The 18,136-nt window shown below is 41.7% G+C and overlaps 2 protein-coding genes across 3 annotated transcripts; one reads left to right on the top strand and one right to left on the bottom strand.

Moving 5' to 3' along the window:
- Positions 1-343: 343 nt before the first annotated feature.
- Positions 344-4,409, bottom strand: emilin3a (elastin microfibril interfacer 3a). 2 transcript variants are annotated; one of them, XM_068338327.1, is made up of 5 exons: positions 4,227-4,409; positions 3,846-4,144; positions 3,570-3,689; positions 2,927-3,444; positions 344-2,762 (listed from the first exon to the last, which is right to left on the bottom strand). In XM_068338327.1, the coding sequence occupies exons 2-5, from the start codon at positions 3,995-3,997 to the stop codon at positions 811-813; spliced, it is 2,742 nt and encodes a 913-aa protein (XP_068194428.1). In that variant the 5' UTR covers positions 3,998-4,144; positions 4,227-4,409; the 3' UTR covers positions 344-810. The 2 variants fall into 2 exon arrangements, with proteins under 2 accessions (XP_068194428.1, XP_068194420.1); XM_068338319.1 differs by having other exon boundaries at positions 3,846-4,409.
- Positions 4,410-10,861: 6,452 nt separating this feature from the next.
- samd10a (sterile alpha motif domain containing 10a) lies at positions 10,862-18,040 on the top strand. The gene is made up of 5 exons (XM_068342335.1): positions 10,862-11,148; positions 13,220-13,401; positions 17,059-17,227; positions 17,323-17,469; positions 17,678-18,040. Exons 1-5 carry the CDS (start codon positions 11,136-11,138, stop codon positions 17,698-17,700), a joined length of 534 nt encoding a protein of 177 aa, XP_068198436.1. The 5' UTR covers positions 10,862-11,135; the 3' UTR covers positions 17,701-18,040.
- The last annotated feature ends 96 nt before the right edge of the window (positions 18,041-18,136 follow it).

The raw sequence follows: 18,136 nt of genomic DNA, 5'->3' as shown, positions 1-18,136 counted from the left end.
AACTGGGATTTGCAGCCTACAGAGAGAGAGAATGAAATCTAGATGATTGGCTGAAAGTTGTTCTGTATCACCTTAGCAATCTTTCAACTGGCAAATAAGAGCGTTCTCTTCGATAATGATGTCTGTAGGGGATGCAAATAATTATTCACCAAATGCTTCGCTTAAGCAAAGCCCAACACGTCTCTTAATGCTTCTCGTTTGGTCTGCTAACTTTTCTGCGACCTCTGTGTATAAAATCCATTTCTGACACCCTCAAAATATGCAATATTATATATACATAAGAAATCAAGAAAGCATAATCAGTCAATAAAAATGTTTATTAGATAGGACTGAAACACCCTGAAAATTGCATATAGCTAAAAAAAAAATCTTAATATAAAATTAAAAACTAATGCTTAAGATATTAAACCATATCAAAACACAATACTTATAATTAATTAAAAAAAACTTTAACATGTAAACATTGTTAAATTGTTCAAATAAGAAAAGCTGTACATTAACACAGGTGCTGTTTGTCTCTGTGTATTGTTTCTTAAATCTGAGGCTATAAATAAGGTCCTTTACAACATGCAAACAAACAGCACCGTCGTCATGATGCCGTTGCATGATTCTGTGTCATTAGTGCAGTCACAATTAGCTGCCGTTGTCATTTAATACCGTGAACTAACAAAACCCATTTTTATTTCAGTGCAGGTTCGGAACCTTTGCATTTTAGAATTCAAATAACACGAGGAGTTTTTAGTGAACTCCCACTGCAGGAAAACCATCCTTCTCATTCAATTTTAAAATCTACTGTTCTTATTAGCTGAGCTAATTCAAAGTGAAGGAGTCTCCCCTTCTTGGCTCTGCCTCCTGATCTAAACTCTGCTCTGTTACCTTCGCGGTACAGTTTTGCAGTTCGCCCCTCAGCTCAGACAGCTGCTGAGCATGGCTGGAGAGAGTCCCGTTGACTTGTAGGAGGAGCCCATTGGATTGTCCCTCTAGCTCTTCCCTGATTTTCTCCAGATCCTCTGCTAGGTCATTGAGTCCTTTACACTGGTCCTCGACACTGGCAACACGACCTCCGACCTCTGTGACTTCTTTCTGGACCCCCATAGCTGTGGTCCGGCAGCCCTGAACTGCCTGAGCTAACCGTCTCCTCATCTCCTGCAGCTCACCCTTAAGTCGGGTCAGTCTACGCTCACCTGTAGCGAGCATTGAAGCCTGATGTCCAACGAGCTGGACCACACCCTTTATTTGCTGAGCCAGACGAACCTCTCTCTCATGCCATGAGGTATTGGCTTGCCCCACCTGGTGGACCACTGACCCCAGGGAATCCTTTAGGTCTTTTAAGGTGTGGTTGACTGAGCGGACATTGAATTTGAGTATTGTGAGCTCTCCTTCGACAGGATGATCTCTTTTTGCTTTTTCCTCCTGCTCCCTATGGTGGAGATGTCTCTGGATTTGCTGCAGTGTAACATTGAGGCTATTCAAGCGGTCCTCTTGCACATCTAGTACCTCCTTCACTTTCTCCTCAGACAGATTAGCTCTTGGCTCAGCAGAATCCCCTTGAATGCCAGATTGATTTTGAGGTGGGGAACAGGAAGCGGAGCAGAGAACCTCAAGACTGCTCAGGTGCGTCTGCAGTCTGTCCACATCCACCTCTAGTCTCACTTGGAGAGACTCCAGCTCCGTCTCCAGATTGGGAATAACATGACCCTCCAGCAGCGTGGGGCCTGTGGTATTACTTATCTCTTCCAACGCCATAAGTAAACGGGCTTCCAAAGCCGTCATCCTACCCTCCATTCTGGCCTCCAGACTTGGTCTTGTCTCGACTTTGTTTGGGTTGGCACTCCACTTTCCAGACTCATTACTTTTAATCTGTTCAGTCAGATTAAGTATGTCCTCTACATAGCCCAGGCGCCCCTCTAGAACACCCTCTATGTGGTCCTTGTGTGCACCCAGCTGCACTATAAGGTGCTCCTGGGACTGGTTAAGACCAGTCATTGATGTTTCCAGTAGCTGCAACCTTTCCACCAGTCCATTCAACGTACCACAGCAACTTTCTGTAGCCTTCACACCATATACCTGTGCCTGGAGGTTTCTCAGCTCTGTTGTCATTTTGGAGGTACTTTCCTCTAGAGTGTCCTCCATCTGCTCTTGCCTCTCTCCTTGTTCCCTCTGGCACTGACGACGCACATCACCAGCTTTCTCCTTGCATCGATTCTCGGCATTCTCCACACGTTTCTCAAATCCACTAAGAATTTCCGCCCTAGCTGCGCTGAGCTTGGCATCCATCAATGTTTCCATATCGGCCTGGGCATTTCCCTCAAGCCCACCTGTGGATTCTGTTGATAACAAAGTCTTATTTGACATCTGCTTCAGTGCTCCGTCATGTCCCATCACTGTTGCTTTGAGTTCCTTCAGCTCTGCTGTCTTGGCTTGCAGCTCTGTTCTGAGCTCCCCAATCTTTCCATTCAGTTCTGCAAGTCCTGGAAACACATGTCTGCCATCCAGACCCTCGGTCCCAGGATATCCCCCAGGAATCTCCACAAACCCTACAGAGGATGGACGGGAGGCTGCAGCTGGGGCAGGAACAGGACTAGGGGCAGCAGACAGCAGAGCCGACAGCATTCTGTTGGCATCCTCTCTCAGCGAGGCTCGTAGGCTCTCTTCCAGTCCATTCACAGTTCCTCTCAGGGTCTCCAGACCCTGGTTTAGACGCCTCACATCTTCCTCCATTCTATATATTCGTTCCTCTGTCTCACCGTCTAGAGTCTGGCCTAAAGATAGAAAGAAAGCAAAATATGTTAGTATTGTGAAAACATAGGGCCCTTTTGTGCCTTAATATACTGTATAGTAATCAGAAATTGATTCTGGCTCAAAGGATATGATTTAGCAAAAAAACACCCATAATTAGGTGGTAGAGTTGAAAAGAAGCACACACCTATGGTCTCCTCTTCAGGCTGCTCACTACCAGAGGAAGGTGGAGGAATGTCCTCTGGTAGATGGTCCTCAGGTCCTTCGCCATGCTCGTGTTCATGCTCATGTACCTGGTCGAGGTCTGTGTGATGTGGGTCCTCATGCTCTGGTATTACCTCTGGCTCAGACGGATAAGGGTCAAAGGAGGAGTCTAGGTAGGAGGAGGAGCCTGGAGGCCCAAAGTGGCGCATTGGGTAGTTAAAACCACTAGAAGGAGGTCTGTTGGCTTGACTCAGAGGGTTAGCCTTCACCATTGTGTTACTAGGTGGGCCCTTGAACATTGGACCCTTGAACATGGGGCCCTTCATTGGTGGACCTTTCATTGGGGGGCCTTGGAAAGGTGGCATCATTTTCATGGAGTGTTGGTAAAATGGAAGTCCCTCCATACAGCCATAACCAGAGAACCCGGGACAGCATCGCCACTCCAGCTCTGTGACGGTTTTATGCGCCACCTTGAAGAGTGGTTTGTACAGCAGACGATACCTGAGGGGAACAACCAGTCGTTAGCCAGATGCACACTTCACAGTGGCATTGTGGTGTGGATTCTCTTAACACCAGGATAATTAAGGGCTAAATATTAATAAATATGAGAGATGCTGTTTACTCACTGGAGGGTTGGACATTTCTGACCCCAGGAACACTTGTTGTACTCAGCCTTTACATACGGGGCTGCCCCTTCCTGCACGGTGAAGGACACGGTCTTTTCAACAACATAAGCACAGTGGTTCCTTTGAGAGAAGAGTTGGAGAACAAAAACCACACATCAGACCTTAACATTCCATAATTATGATTTACAACTGGCATTAAAAATGTAAAAATGGTCTCTTACATAAAATGTAAATCAAGCAATGTTGACTTGAGATCTTGAGGTAGCTCAAACTTACTTGTGTCTGCTGGTAGGTTTCCCTTGATCATGGTGTTGACTGAGTCCAGCTTTGTACTGGTTGAACTGCAATGGTCTGTAGAACTTGGTTTCCACCAGGGACAGGCAAAGAGTAATGAGCATAAAAGGACTTACAGCCATCATCAAATGCATCCTTGAATTTTGCACGTGTTAAAATAAAAAATTAAAAAGCTGGTTAAGATGTTCTCACAGAAGAAAAATGTATTCCTCCATCAAGGTGAAGTAGTACTCTAAATATTCCTCCCCATTCACTTGATATGGAAATCGTTCAATTGCTATCTGAAAACACACAAATGAGGTGAAAAACACTCCAGTCTCTGAAGCTCAACCTTTCTGGTTGTGCTATAAAGCAGAATGCCACCTTGTTAGTGTTGACCCTGACGCTGGCTGTGGGTGTGGTGGACTGTGTTGGAGTCACAACAGTCCACTGTGAATTTGGCAGATGACTGACACCACTAAAAAGGCTCCACCGGCACAATCTGCATATCTCCTCCCACTCGACCTTCTCATAATGACACCAAAGTGACACTGCAGGAGAGAGCAGAGCCAGTCCTACCAATGGTTTTGAAAATAGAAAATACTGGTTTTATTATATATTTAGCTCAAAAGTCACCTCAGCCAATCAGTGCAAGGGCTGAGGTTGCATGAGTGATTTTCCCATGATGACATCACGGCAAACCCAGATGGAAAAAGTGCATCATTGCAGCGTACCCAGACTTATCCCAGAATAAGTTCTTCTTTTCATTTAAATTAGTTTTTGAGATGACTAATCATCCTGCTGAGTCATGAAGGAGTATCTTCCATGCTGTCTCATATGGACACACAACTTCATCAGCCAGCATTGATTTCGACTACACCTGTTTTTCCTGCTGTGACAAGTCAAAACGTCTGCTGTGAAAATGAATTAAAGATTTATTGGTTCAATACTTTCAAGAATCATTCCCAGCTTATATTTTCACAGTTGAAGTCATACCCTGTCATTCTCAGAAGTAGATACAGAAGAAAATTAATTTGAATCTCATATATTATATTGTAATGAACTATAGAGTTGGAAATAACAACTATATTTGCTGTTAATCATTTATTCAAATCAGTATCATCACATTGTTCATAAAATACAAAATACAAGCATTCATAAAGCAGAATAGTTTATTGCTTACATTTTGGTTAACTGAGGTGCTCATGTGTAAACATTAGTATTAGTGTAGCATCTAAAAGAGGGCATTATTCTCTATAAGCAGCTAAAGCGATCTAATGAATGTAATGGGAGAGAAACTAAAATATTTACCACTAAAATGTAGAAGAATAGAATTGTTAAGATGCTTGAAACTGAAATAATGAAGTAGCAGAACCTCAGTTCTTTATTTATGCCATTTCCTGAATGTTCTGTGATTTATTGTTGAGGTTAACGGACGGCTTGGCATTTGTTGAAGTGTAATCTGTGAAACATCTTGAGCTGCTTTTTTTCACACATGCACACTGAAGTAGTTCAAAACCTGACCTAACAGCAAACCTCCAGGAACAGGAACAAATAAAACTAAATAGCCTGTGCTGAAGGCTTTGGCGGTGCACACCCTTCGCCCGACAGGCCCACACATTCATTCACAACACAAGTCTTTGTACAATAGAGTCTGTTCACCCCCTGGGCTGCAGAAAGAAGCCTCTTCGCTGCACTGACCAGACCATGTTCCTCTCAAAAGTCGTTAGATGGCGCCACATTTTGTCACAATCGGATTTTTAATGATTTGCATCTTTATTGTGAATAAAATATAAACTTGTAGTGTATTCTCTTTCTGGGCTCTGAAAAAAAATACAACTTCTGAAACTGAAATTTCAAATGCCCCTTTGGGTCAAATAAAGTTTTTTTTAGATTGACCACTTTCATGTTTCATTATAATAAATATGTGATTCACCGCAGGCTGTTGGCTGCAGTTGGATGAGGATGGTGCATGTGCCATATATATAATATTAAAACAAATTATTTCAATTCGGCATCTGAAGAAACATTTGAAGGTCTATGACTATTTTTGATGCAGCATAATTAAGAACATTTATATTTCAGAGGTGAATATGTCAACATAACATTTCTCTACTCTTTCACATTTATCTGAAAGATTGAATTATTATTTTAATAAGTATGACTTTTGAATACATTCTTTTAAGTGGCTTCCAACTACAGTATTTGAAAATGCTTAACTATTCTAATTTAGACAAAAAAGATATTTCTCTCAAAAGAGACTTTCCATATAAATACAGAAACTAATTAAGGGCCAACAAGGTTGAATGATCTCAAAGAAAATAATAACTTTTATAATAATTCTCCCATTAATCATCCCAGATTTATCTTGAAGCACTGTGGAGGAACTTCAAAGACAGATTATATTATATTATGATGGTAAATAAAGTAATTAAATCTTGACCAGCTACAGCTGAAAAATGCTGAATGAAGACCAGGGTCCATTTTTCCTGCAGAATGAGAAATTGTACATCTGTGAGTACATTTAGTGGAAAAAAGCTTTTTTTTTTCAGTAGGACTTGAATGAAGGACTTTTAGTTGAAATAAGCTCCTTCTTCAACCACTGTACGTATTTTCAGACCGCCTTAATACCACACATTCTCGAAAAACGTTTTGCCATTGTAACTTGACCTCATTTTGAACAAGACTAACATTGTGCCTATTATTTTGCAGGGGTCTTTTGACTGACCCTCGCTAGAAGCAGGTCCATTTCCTGTATCCTGTTTGCACCAGGTTCCACCTCTTCAACCTGGAAACACCCTTTCTCGGCTCAGAAACACAACAGTGTGTGTGTGTTACATATTCTCCAAAACCTCTTTTGCCCCCCTCATTTGTAAACAAGCTCTCATTGTATCATGAGAAACTCGCGGCGGAGCACAGGAGCGGCCAGGCGTGGACGCTACGGCTAAACAAGTGCAGCTTTATTCTGAGGGCCGGTCGGGCTCCACCCAGAGTTTCCCTTGAATGGCATCACACAGTTCCAGCTGTTGCAGCCTCCACTCACCTGCCCGTCAAACGCATACGTCAGATCCAAGCCGTTCATGGACATTGCCGCATTATGAACAGGGTGAGGCCTGATTTGCCTGCATGAAAAAACACCACATGTGGCTCTGTGATAGTCTCAGCAACATATGGGCAGTTTCATTTCTGTTTATCCCCACCCTGTGTCTATTTAGCTTTAACACAAGTGGTCCAAATTCTGAGCTGTCCTGTAAATCTCTTTTGTTGTGTCTTTTGTTGTGTGGCTTTGGCGGCGCTTCCCCAACAGTCCTGGCCCATTCAGTGTTTACAAATCATTTTCAGCATTTATTTAACTTGGATCGACCAACATATGAGTCAGAGCACATCCCAAAAGCTTTAAAGCTATTGTTATGCACTTAGAAGAAGTACAGGAATTTGAATATTTAATTAATGTTGATGTAAATTAACATGTAATTGGTCTGTTGTAACATGTACTTTATAAAAGAACCATTATTTATGTACCTTTTCATAGTTTTGGAAGGTAAACATGTATTTTTAACATTCAGTTCATGGTATTTTTGTCTGTTCTTCTTGATCTGTCCTATAAATAAGGTTTGACTTATGACTAGATGATAATGGCAGCAGTAACAGACTTTTGTGGAACTATAAAACTTTCATGAGTTCAAAAGACGCCTGAACAAAACAGGAATCTGATCCAATTTCCATCACAAAGGAAATCTGCTAACAAACTTGCTATGAGAAGGACACTTAACTGTTGAATAAATGTCTGCGAAATAAGTAAATGCAATATAATTTATTTACTACTGGTGTAAGCAGTGGTGTTTCAAAAATTAAGGGGTAGGGTTGTTAAAAAGAACTGGGACTGTGCCCAAGTTGTAGTGAACAAAGATGGAAGATAGACTGAATTAAATTTTAAATAGGGAAAACAGAAATTTAGCAAAAGGTTATGTTTTTGTTAAGTAGATGAATTGTGGTAATCAGCCTGATAGAAGGTCTTTTGAGACCCCACAGAGTCCAGACTCTGTTGGTGGTGGTGGCTGATGATCCTGTTGACCGATGCATGTTTTTGGTGGTTAATTAAATTATTAATTCTGATTCTGATTCTCTCAGGAATTTAAAGTTTCACAAACCCAGCAGGACGCCTGGAGGTCAGGGCACACTTCACATTGTTACCAAGAACTTTTGTTTGCTGTTGCCAGACATTCATGGTTTTGTGTACACATCTGGAGGGAGTCAAACACCACCCCCCTCACACACACACACACACACACACACACACACACACACACACACAAGAACATGCACAGAATGATTGCCTGCCTCAGAAACACTTCACATCAGCTTTGCATTTCTCCCAAACTTATAAACGTCACATAATATTTAACTTACTTAAAAAAGAAAATTCAAGTTAAAGAATCCAGACTGGATTATTTTCTTTAATTTAACACAAATGAATGTATTAATTAAAGATTTCTGGTAGAACTGAACCTCCAGTAAAACTTTATTTGCAGACTTTTATACATTTAAAAGCTCTTTTACAATTATTTGCCTCAGATTCAAAACCAAATGTATCAAAAATGAATTTAAAATTACCACAGTTTTAAAATAATATTGAAAATAAAATGTTTTAAAAATGGCAAGAGTTTGATTACAGTGCTGGATTGTTCTGATTCATCAAGACTCATGGAAGCCGATGGAGTTCATATGTCCCTGAGCACAGAATGAGACTGCCCCCCTGTGTTGGGGACCGGATTAGAGCTGTTGTCCACTCTCTACCCTCTCTTCCAACTACCCCCCTCCCCAGCTGAGAAAGAGCCCAGAAATTAATCCTAAACAAGGAATCCGTTTGTGTCTATGTCGCCCGAATACAATTGATTAGAGTGTTTGAACTGATAAAAAGGGACCAGCAAGGATTTTCTGGGATGATCATAAAATAATGGAAAAGAAAAAAAATCTCTTTGTTAGGCATTAAAACACAAAAGGCGGCTGCTGAGCGCGAGAATCAAATTTATTCTGTTAATATTAGGGGCTCTTTGATGCTGTCCCCTGTGGGAACTATTAATTCAAGCAAACCTTCTCATCTTTGAGCGCAGTAACCAGGCCAATCGCGACCACGCTCTGGTGCTTCCTCAAACACAAGTGGAAAACCAGTCAAACCAGTAGCCTGGCCAGTTAAACTCAAACCTGTCAGATTAATGTTGCAATCCTATATCTGGCTGTGGCATCTGTGAGATAACACACCAGTGTGGTGTCAGACTGAACCAGTAGGTGTCACCTTTGTGCTTCACATGCAATCTAGACAGGAAGTTCACTCAGGTGTCAGACCACAGCCCCCTTGATGCTGTATCGAGATTTATGGACTATCGCTATCGATTCTTGCTGGTAACACTTTAAAATAGAGCAATAAATGTTCCAATAAAAGTCTCGAAGTGGAATTTGGCCTCACTCCACTGCTTAGCGGAGCTGCAGGGAGCACAACAGCACCCAGCCTTCCATGCAGACCCCTGAGTGGCTTTACGTTCAGGCTTAGCCGCTGCTCCATCTGTCTGGTGTCGATCCTCCCCAGCCATCGTCCTGAAGTATTCATGGATCCTCTCTGTGTCATCCTGGATCCTTCCTAATCTTTGATGGTGGTGGCACCTGGGTCATCTTTGGATCTTATTTCCCATCTTACTGCCTGGCTGTGGTTGACCTCCTTGACCTGTGGGAGATCTGGGGTACTTGTATCTGTCTTGTATGTCCCCTAATTCTGGTGGCTGCTGTTCAAAAGGTGACAACGTCACCCATGAGCCACCCAACCAGAAAGTTCGGTCAGCTCCTCAGCATAAGATACCATTAGTAACAGTTTTAAATCTGCTTTACGGAAACTACAAAATTAAAAGAGTCAGACTAACTGGAATAACATTTTTTGGTGAACTCCCTTTACATAACAACCTTATTTAAAATTTCTGTTTTCTTATTCCACCTTGATCTCACTCATTAGCATTCATTTAATCATCACACTTCCACCATGACAGCCCCCACCCCTCCTGCCAAAATCTGCCTCAGGAGGGCAATCATGTTTTAGTCTAAAAAATCTATTTCACTTCTGTTGCATCTAGTTTGGTAACATAAACAGCTGTGGCATCAGATGTTTGCTGTTGTTGTAGGATTAAACCTGATTTAAAAAGGAGAGCAATCTGATGTAAAATTATAAGAGCATCTCCCTGTGGGCTTGTTATGTTTGCAGCAGCTGATAAACACAATCTATTTTGCATTCCCTTTTTTTTTTTTTTTTTTTTTAGATCTTTTTTATATTTAGATATTCATGCCATATTTTTACTTGGAGATCCCTCCAGCTGGTGCTCAGTGATTTCAAAGCGACCTCTCCCCTCCCTCCAAAAAAAATGTCATATATATGGTGAAATATCTGCTTTTTCCTCCCTTAACCTTCCATGACCATTTAATTTTTGATTTTTTGTGACCCACTTTGCTTCCAATTTAATTTAACTGATGTTGAAAATAATTGTGGAAAATATCTAATAATAGCAAAAAATATAATTTGTAATGCTGTTGATCTCGCAGATGATGTAACGTGCAGCCATCCGTTATAAATGACCAGTAGAGTAACTGGGAATGATCGGCGCTCGCTGGTATCTGCCTTGATGCCCTGCATCTCGTCTGTACAAACCCCACACAGAGGGTCCATCTCACGGAGGGCCCGCAGCCCACATGCGCGCACAGAGCTCCCTTTCTTCTCGAAAAAGGCTGAAGGGAATTCCTTAAGTTGGATGCTGCGGAGATGAGAAGCCTTTTCAGAGCCTCCACTGGCTGCGTTAATTACAGGGCCCGGGGGGCTGCACTTTGAGCTCACGCAGACTCTTGAGAAAAAGCCGCGCGTGTGATTCTCACGACACACACACACAGACACACACACACACACACACACACACACACACACACACACACACACACGCAAACACACAAATACGCACGGCGGCAGCGCGCACTCTCCAGTGGAACCAGTCAGCTGCTCTGGGACATTCCTGTTATCTACGACAACGTCAGGCGGCGACGTGACCTGGTTTGAAGGCATTTTCCCAGTCAGACCAGTAGGACTAAAGAGGGGGTGGGTTGGGGGGGGGGATGCGGAACGTCGTTCCTCCTGCTTGATTTCGCTGAAACTTTTGCGCGCAATCACACCGCGGAGAGCTGGGAGCGGGACCCGCAGCGGGCGCGTCGGTTACCGGAGACGATGGACTTTCACTAGAGCCACGGCGGCAGGGAAACGTCATGGCTGTGGACGGTAGGGTTCTTTTATGAGTCTCCTCACGAATATCGAGCCTTTTTTTCCGATGGAAACTTCAACTTAGACCACGGATAGAGTTCTGTTTGTTTACTATTGATCAATAGTCGCAAAAACCGGTTTGCCAAGTAACGAAACGCCTGCGGGGGTGTCACTTCAGGAGGAGAAAGTATTGAAGCTCCAGTTTTGTTCGAGGTCAGTGACTTAGTGCTGAAACGGACAGCGCTCCAGACCAGTGTGACCAGTGTGACCAGTGTGACCAGTGTGACCAGTGTGACCAGTGTGACCAGTGTGACCAGTGTGAAGGTGTTTGAGATCCGAAATGTGCATTTATTTTAACCTTGATATTACTCTGAATGCATCTGGTGATATTAGTCTATTATATATCAATGGTTTGTGCTGTGATAAACTGTCAGCTGATGCCCCCCCCCACACACACACACACACACACATCTGTCCAACCATCTTTTATAGGCAATGGATAATACTTGGATCTGATTCGAATCTTTTTAATCCTTACCTCCATCAGTGAGCTTGCGATTTTGCTGCTGTTGGTTTATTTGTTTGTTTGTTGACAGGATTACAGGAAAAGATCTCAGCAGATTATGATCCATATTTTACAAGGGCCATATCAAATTTACTCCTGGGAGATAAGAGATAATGACGATACAGATTAAGTAGAAGCTGAAACTGTGCTCATTCAGTTTGGTGTCAAATGCAGTAAACGTCAAACTAGTAGTAAAGTAGTACCAACGTGATTAGAAATTCCAGAAGAAGGTTTTGGTGGTCAACCGGTCAGGAGATGGTTGTTCAACATCTCTCAGCTGCCTGGGCAGATGTTTGTGCTCTCTGAGTTCTCTCTATTCGAGTGCATTAGTCTTCTTAAAAATACACATTCCTGACTGAAATTGATGTCTTATGTGTTTCCTTCTGTGCCAAAGCCAATAAAGCTGAAATGATACGAATAGAGTCTTTAAACCACATGAGCAGATGTAACCAAACTAGCAATAAAACACGTAGGCATGCATTCCGCTATGTTTTCAGTCAGATTTTCCTATCTGGTGCTTTCAGTTTAAAGATATGTTCGTTAATGAGGACTTTTTCCTCCCATGAATGAGCTAAACTTCAGGAGGAAATAAGAAATCAGTCCAACAAGTGGTGTTAATTATGTCTTTAATCCTGGAAAGCGGCACATTTGTGTTTGGGGCACTGGAGCGTATGTGCAAGGTCTTAGACTTACACCTCAAAGAGATAAAAAATGGCACCCAGAGTTTTATTCATAATAATCTGATGCTGCTGGTTTGCCTTGATGATTGCAGGACTCGTCTCAGCTGCGCTCTCAGCGGGAGCTGATGAATGACAGAAAGGAGAGGCACAAAGATGGAAAACCAAAAGACACTCTTTCATCTCCTCAAACTACCCCCCCCCCGACCCCCTGCGAGTCTCTTCCTTTCTGTCCTCTTTTTAAATTCTCTTAGTCAATTTAAGATGGGCCATTGAAAATGCATGTTGACGCTCACGCAAACACAGCTGCGCACGTATAGCTTCAAACACGCTCAGAAAGTTCTTCCAATCTGGCACATGAATCAGTAATGACCCGTGGCTTTCTGCCAGGTTCTGTGCCAGCAACAGCATGTTTACTGTAGTTCAACACTTTCTTTAATTACTGGATGTTGGTGAGCCACCTGCTGGTGAGTGGGTTTGGATGTCTGCCCACAGGCCTCCTCGTAATGATGAGAAAATGGCTCATCTCACAGTTTCTGACAATCACCTACAGGCTGTGCACAAAATAACAGCGGTGCCGAAACACGGCTTTACATGAGTCACAGAGGAGCTCGTCCGGGCTGGGATTATATCGCCTCATGGCTGCTAGGTGTCAATAGTGCACGTGTGAGCAGGTAATTTGTAATGAGATCATCGCTGAATGACAGGGTATCCAGGTGGGGGTCAAGTCTGCCTTTTATTTTCCAAGAGCGAGGTTGGGTTTTGCACCAGAATATCACACGCCGTTTTTACATTTCACTGCTTACAGGCTGCATAATCATTATAATTCTTGCTTTTATCCCTGCAGCGGCATCCAGTTTTAGTTTCTGCAGGCCAGCTGTGGAGTACAGAGCCCTGCCAGAGGACTTCAAGCACCAGCTGAGTCGTCGCACAGGTGGGAACCTAACCTGGCATGACGGGCGCGGACAGAAAACTGCAGGGGGCAGAACGGTGAAGCTGCTGCAGCAGCCGGGGACAGAGTCCCTGCAGGTAGGCTGTTCATAATTAGTATGACCTCAAAATGAACAACATGACCCCCCCCCCTCTAAGTGTATCTCTTAAAATTAGTCTTGATTTAAAAAGAGAAGAAGAACTGGTTCCAGGACACTGGTGCATTTTTGCATGAGTCTTCTCCAGCAGCAGAAATGTTGTTTTTTGTGAGACAGCTCTGAAACGATGATGATAATGAGCTTCTTTCTGGTCATTTCATTTTGCCTCTCGTTGGCTGATTATGACTTACCGTGCTCAGTACATGCTTGTGCTTCAATAAAGCCACGTGAATTCAGATCTGGCTGTTCTTATTCATGATGCATGGTCATCGAATTGTGTCCAATCTGTGAGTCGGAATCAGATTTCTGCATTTCTCACAGTCCTGAAAATTAAGAATTTGTGTAAAATTAAGGGAAATAAAAAGGAAATCAGAATTCAGAGTTACATCAGGCTGGTAATTTGAATATGACCTTCATCAGAATCATGAATGTGAGATACTTCTTTAGCTAAAGGAAGGTATAAGAAACAGTAAATGGTGGCTCATACTGAAGCTTATACCTTCAGACAACACACAGTTCAGTAGGTTCCAAAAATCACGCATGTTGCAGAGATTCTGGTGGTTGGTCCCAGATCTGGCTGTGTGCATACAAGATAGTACTGAGGATTAAAAGCAAGCAATTAGATTGATCACTTCAACTCCTTTTTGATTGTATGGTCTCTTACCAGCGTGGGTTCACCTTCAACTTTGACATTTTAAACTGTTAGATTTACGTCTCCTGTACTCCAACAGTCAATATCTCAAGTGGTTTTGAAGGAGAAGTCCATAAAATGTTTGGAGTATTTACGTTAATGTGAGACTGATGGATGATGAAGCATTATCTAATTGTGGACTTAGTGTTGATGAAGTAGGTTGGGGGTTATTTGCATAGCATTTGCATAAAGACAATAAGATCTGTCAAATTTGACAGTGATTAAACTTAACTCTCTGATGTTTATGTCTGTTTATTGCTGTATCAAATCAACTTTGGTATAAAACTTTTTTTCTTGCAAAGAAACTGAAAGCATGTGTTTGGTGTTTCTTGTAATTTGCATAATTATTTGCTAGGAATGTAAATTTTCCCAGGATGACCCATCCTGTTCTTCCTTGTAATTGGTTTGGTTGGTTGGGTTTGTGTAGGTGGAATTTTATTGGTTGAGGTTTGAATGAGAATACAAGTGCCAGCCAATTAGAAACAGAGATGCGTGGGTCACACATACAACATATAGTACCAGGTAAAGAAAATCACAAATGTTAGTCACGGATATTGGTATTGATCATCTGATTTGTGTGGTATTTGTGTGATCTGGCAAAAAACTATTTATAATACAACTTTTATTTGTATCCAAGCATTGTCTGAATAATTAGACAAAACAGTTTCTAAGCAGAAAAATTCACATAAATGCCACATTTCTCACATTTCTGTCTGAAAGTAAAAAATGTTATTGCTGAAAAAGCAGCTGTTCAGAAGCCTTGTTGAAAGTGGGCACTTTGATAGTAGACAATGGAGGTCGCTCCCACCCCCAGAAGGCTGGTGGCTCTTGCAGCCTTTTATCATGGCTTTAAATAGCACAGGTCTTCCAACACTTGCACGATGCTACAGCAGCCCTGTCTCTGGTGACCGAGAGCACAAAGAAACAAGAATGTAGTTTGATACCAAAGACTCCATGTTGCTTGTAATTGTCATTGCAGAGACAGAAACAGTAAGCGGACCCTTTTTTTAATGGCTGCTCATATTCAAATAATATTTTTAGTTGGTAATTTGTTATCTGATACGACATTGTTTGCTCCACCGTCAACAGTGACAATCCATTTCCTGTAAACTGGCTTCATTTGAAGTCACAAAGCTGAAGCCTTTGTCTTCGCCCATTTAAAAGACATAATGAGCTGCAAACCAGAAGCCAGAGCTGCAAACTGGGAACTGGGCTGTGCTGATAACAGTTGTGTTTAATGTTTGTTCCGCCCTCTTGGATACACATAATGTAGTGATCGGTTTTAGTTCTGAGGAACGTAAACCAGTGTTGGGTGTCAACTCTACAACACTCACTTATATAACTCCGTATGTTGCATTAAGACTGAGCAGTAAACACATTGGTATGCCAGCATTTCATGGAATGGATATGGAGCTGTAGGTTAAACATATTTTACACCTTACAAACATTTATCACGATGTAAAATGTACCAAACTGTAAAACTTTGGTTTAAAAAGGAAATTGTAAAACATGTTTCCTGCAGTTTTATATTAAGCTGTTGAAGTTGAAAATATAGTCGTCGGTCTGAAACGCTGTCACGCTTCCCCTCCCTTCTTTTTTGAAGCTCACACATCTAAGAAAATCTAGATTTGAAGGAATGTTGCACCTGCTGAATATTTAAAACCGATTGACTGATTAAAGACTCGGTTTTGATGAGTTCTCCGCAGTTTCCCATCCTGTGCGTCTTTAAGATTAAATAGATGGATCACATGATCAACCTTCAGACTCTGTGTATGGCGTTGCTATGTGTTCGCTAATCTTCCACTCAACTTAAAAGCTGACTTCTATGCAGAGCGTGATCCGTGTCATCACAAATGTCCCTGCATAATTTAATGAGACTGAAACCTGTTCTTATAGAGGGCTGTTTTTATGAGCTTCTTATGCTGGAGCATCTTTATCTCACAATTAGGGTTGTCTGCTATTGGAGAGAAAACTGCATTGTTTTGTTTTTTTAAATTTACTGTGAATTATATCACAACATTAAGAATAGTATGAGACATTCTAGAACTTTTATAGCAGGATTTACACTTCAATTAAGAAGGCTGTGAGTCAGAACCAAATCTGATAAATAATAGTTATAAAACAGGAAGGAAATGTCTCCATTAAACTGGACAAAATAATAATGAAGTTCCCAAACACAACAGTTTAACACAAGGCGGCTACGGAGACGTGGACTTTACTAATCACCCTGATGTTGATGGTACATCTGCTGTACATTCACCCTTTGACCAAAAAAACACACTCGCCTTGCATGTAAAGCCTGCGTGTCACCGTAGCAACAAACCCTGCACATCCATGAATCTTTAAAGGGGAGAAAATTATATTATATCTGAAAGACTTCTACAGATGAGTCATGGAAAATGAGAACACAAAATGACTAATGGACAGACAGCTTAATGTCGATGTTCTGTTGAGAAGCTCTGCTCTGAATGTTTGTCTGGAGGGTTTTTAGTTCTCTAATTGCAGCGCCTCATGATTGTTGGGTGTCTGACAGGGTTGAATTCAAAGTCTGTCAAAGTCTGGTGTAGGCTCAGACAGATGATTGCTGTGTGAGTCAAACAGATGTAAGCTGAAAGACTAGAGGTCAGACAGCTTCTTCAAATAAACCATTCTATATTTGGATAAATAATACATAGATATAATACTTTCTTGTTAACCTCGGTTCCATCACTTTTCCTTTCCTTTCCAAGACTTAGATAAGAATCTTGATACCTCATGTCTGTATGATAAATAAGATTGATCCAGTTATCTTAGCATTGCATAAAGGCCTGAAATAAAATGAAATTAACATTTTTAAATCTCAAATATTAACTGTACATTAATGCGAAGTGTATTGAAACACCTTCTCTACTTTGCGTGTGTCTGCAGTACCGGTCCACTGACAACTACGGCATTTACAACACCAGCCCGACGCAGCCCAGCCTGATCCGCCCCGTCGTTCTCTGGTCACAGCAAGATGTTTGTAAATGGCTGAAGAAACACTGTCCCCACAACTACCTGACCTACGTGGAGGTGTTCTCCCACCACGCCATCACAGGTTGGATCTTCTGAGGGCCAGTCGCAAAATAGCATGTTGTATAAAATATTTTTTTAAAGTTGTCTGCTTTTTTTTTTTTTTTTTTTGACTTACAGGTCGTGCATTGTTGCGCCTGAATGGCGAGAAGCTGGAAAGGATGGGACTTGTGCAGGAAACGCTTCGGCAGGAGTTGCTGCAACAGGTGTTGCAGCTCCAGGTGCAGGAGGAGGGGCGCAACCTGCAGCTCCTCAGCAGAGGGGAGGGTGTGTGCGCTTTCAGTTTATATATTTATTAAACATGAACTTCATAATTATAGTCAAAATAAAAGAACAACAAATTTCCAATTTCTGAAAAAATATGTGTTGTTAAAACTCAACTAGAAATCAAATCAGTACATTTATAAGGATATTTAAAAAAAAAAAAAAAAAAAAGCTGGAACGCACAAAATATTAATCTTTCTGCCTTTTACAGGTTCCTTTGGAAATATATCATAACCAGGATTCTGGAAGAAGCTGGATGCTGTTGAATTATGGGATGTTTCCCAGATAATCTAAATGTGAATCAGACCTGTGGGAGCTGATATGTTGTCAAGTGAAAGGTGGCAGCTTTTCATTCCCTTTGCGCATGAGCAGAAATCATCTTTACAGTCTGACGAGGAACTGTGATGAAAAAGCTCCATGACAATCTGTCAATTTATTGATCATCAGCTCTTTGACTGTCCATTTCTCTCTATCTCACTCTCTTCCTGTGTCTCTTTCTCAATTACACTTTTGTTAAGTACAAAAAAAACCAGAACAAATAAATAAACAAATATATAAAGGCCAAAACATCAGTCCTTTACATGCATTTATAATGGCCGGGATTGTGTGTGTTGCCCTTGACGAGACGGATCAGCTGCGAGGAAGCACGTGATAACAAACTACATTACCC

This window comes from Antennarius striatus, chromosome 2, assembly GCF_040054535.1.
Source record: "Antennarius striatus isolate MH-2024 chromosome 2, ASM4005453v1, whole genome shotgun sequence".
NCBI classification, from domain to species: domain Eukaryota; kingdom Metazoa; phylum Chordata; class Actinopteri; order Lophiiformes; family Antennariidae; genus Antennarius; species Antennarius striatus.
Note: the sequence above shows the minus strand (reverse complement) of the source record. Positions and strands in the feature narration are given on the sequence as shown.

What these genes read in the sequence shown, in the direction of transcription:
- samd10a (XM_068342335.1), top strand. An exon ending in CGGGGACAGAGTCCCTGCAG is followed by an intron (nt 13,402 to 17,058) that starts GTAGGCTGTTCA and finishes GTGTGTCTGCAG; the next exon opens with TACCGGTCCACTGACAACTA. An exon ending in GCTCCTCAGCAGAGGGGAGG is followed by an intron (nt 17,470 to 17,677) that starts GTGTGTGCGCTT and finishes TGCCTTTTACAG; the next exon opens with GTTCCTTTGGAAATATATCA.
- emilin3a (XM_068338319.1), bottom strand. Translation starts at nt 3,997, where the DNA reads ATGCATTTGATGATGGCTGTAAGTCCTTTTATGCTCATTACTCTTTGC. An exon ending in AAACCTACCAGCAGACACAA is followed by an intron (nt 3,690 to 3,845) that starts GTAAGTTTGAGC and finishes CTTCTCTCAAAG; the next exon opens with GAACCACTGTGCTTATGTTG. An exon ending in GCCTGAAGAGGAGACCATAG is followed by an intron (nt 2,763 to 2,926) that starts GTGTGTGCTTCT and finishes TTCTATCTTTAG; the next exon opens with GCCAGACTCTAGACGGTGAG.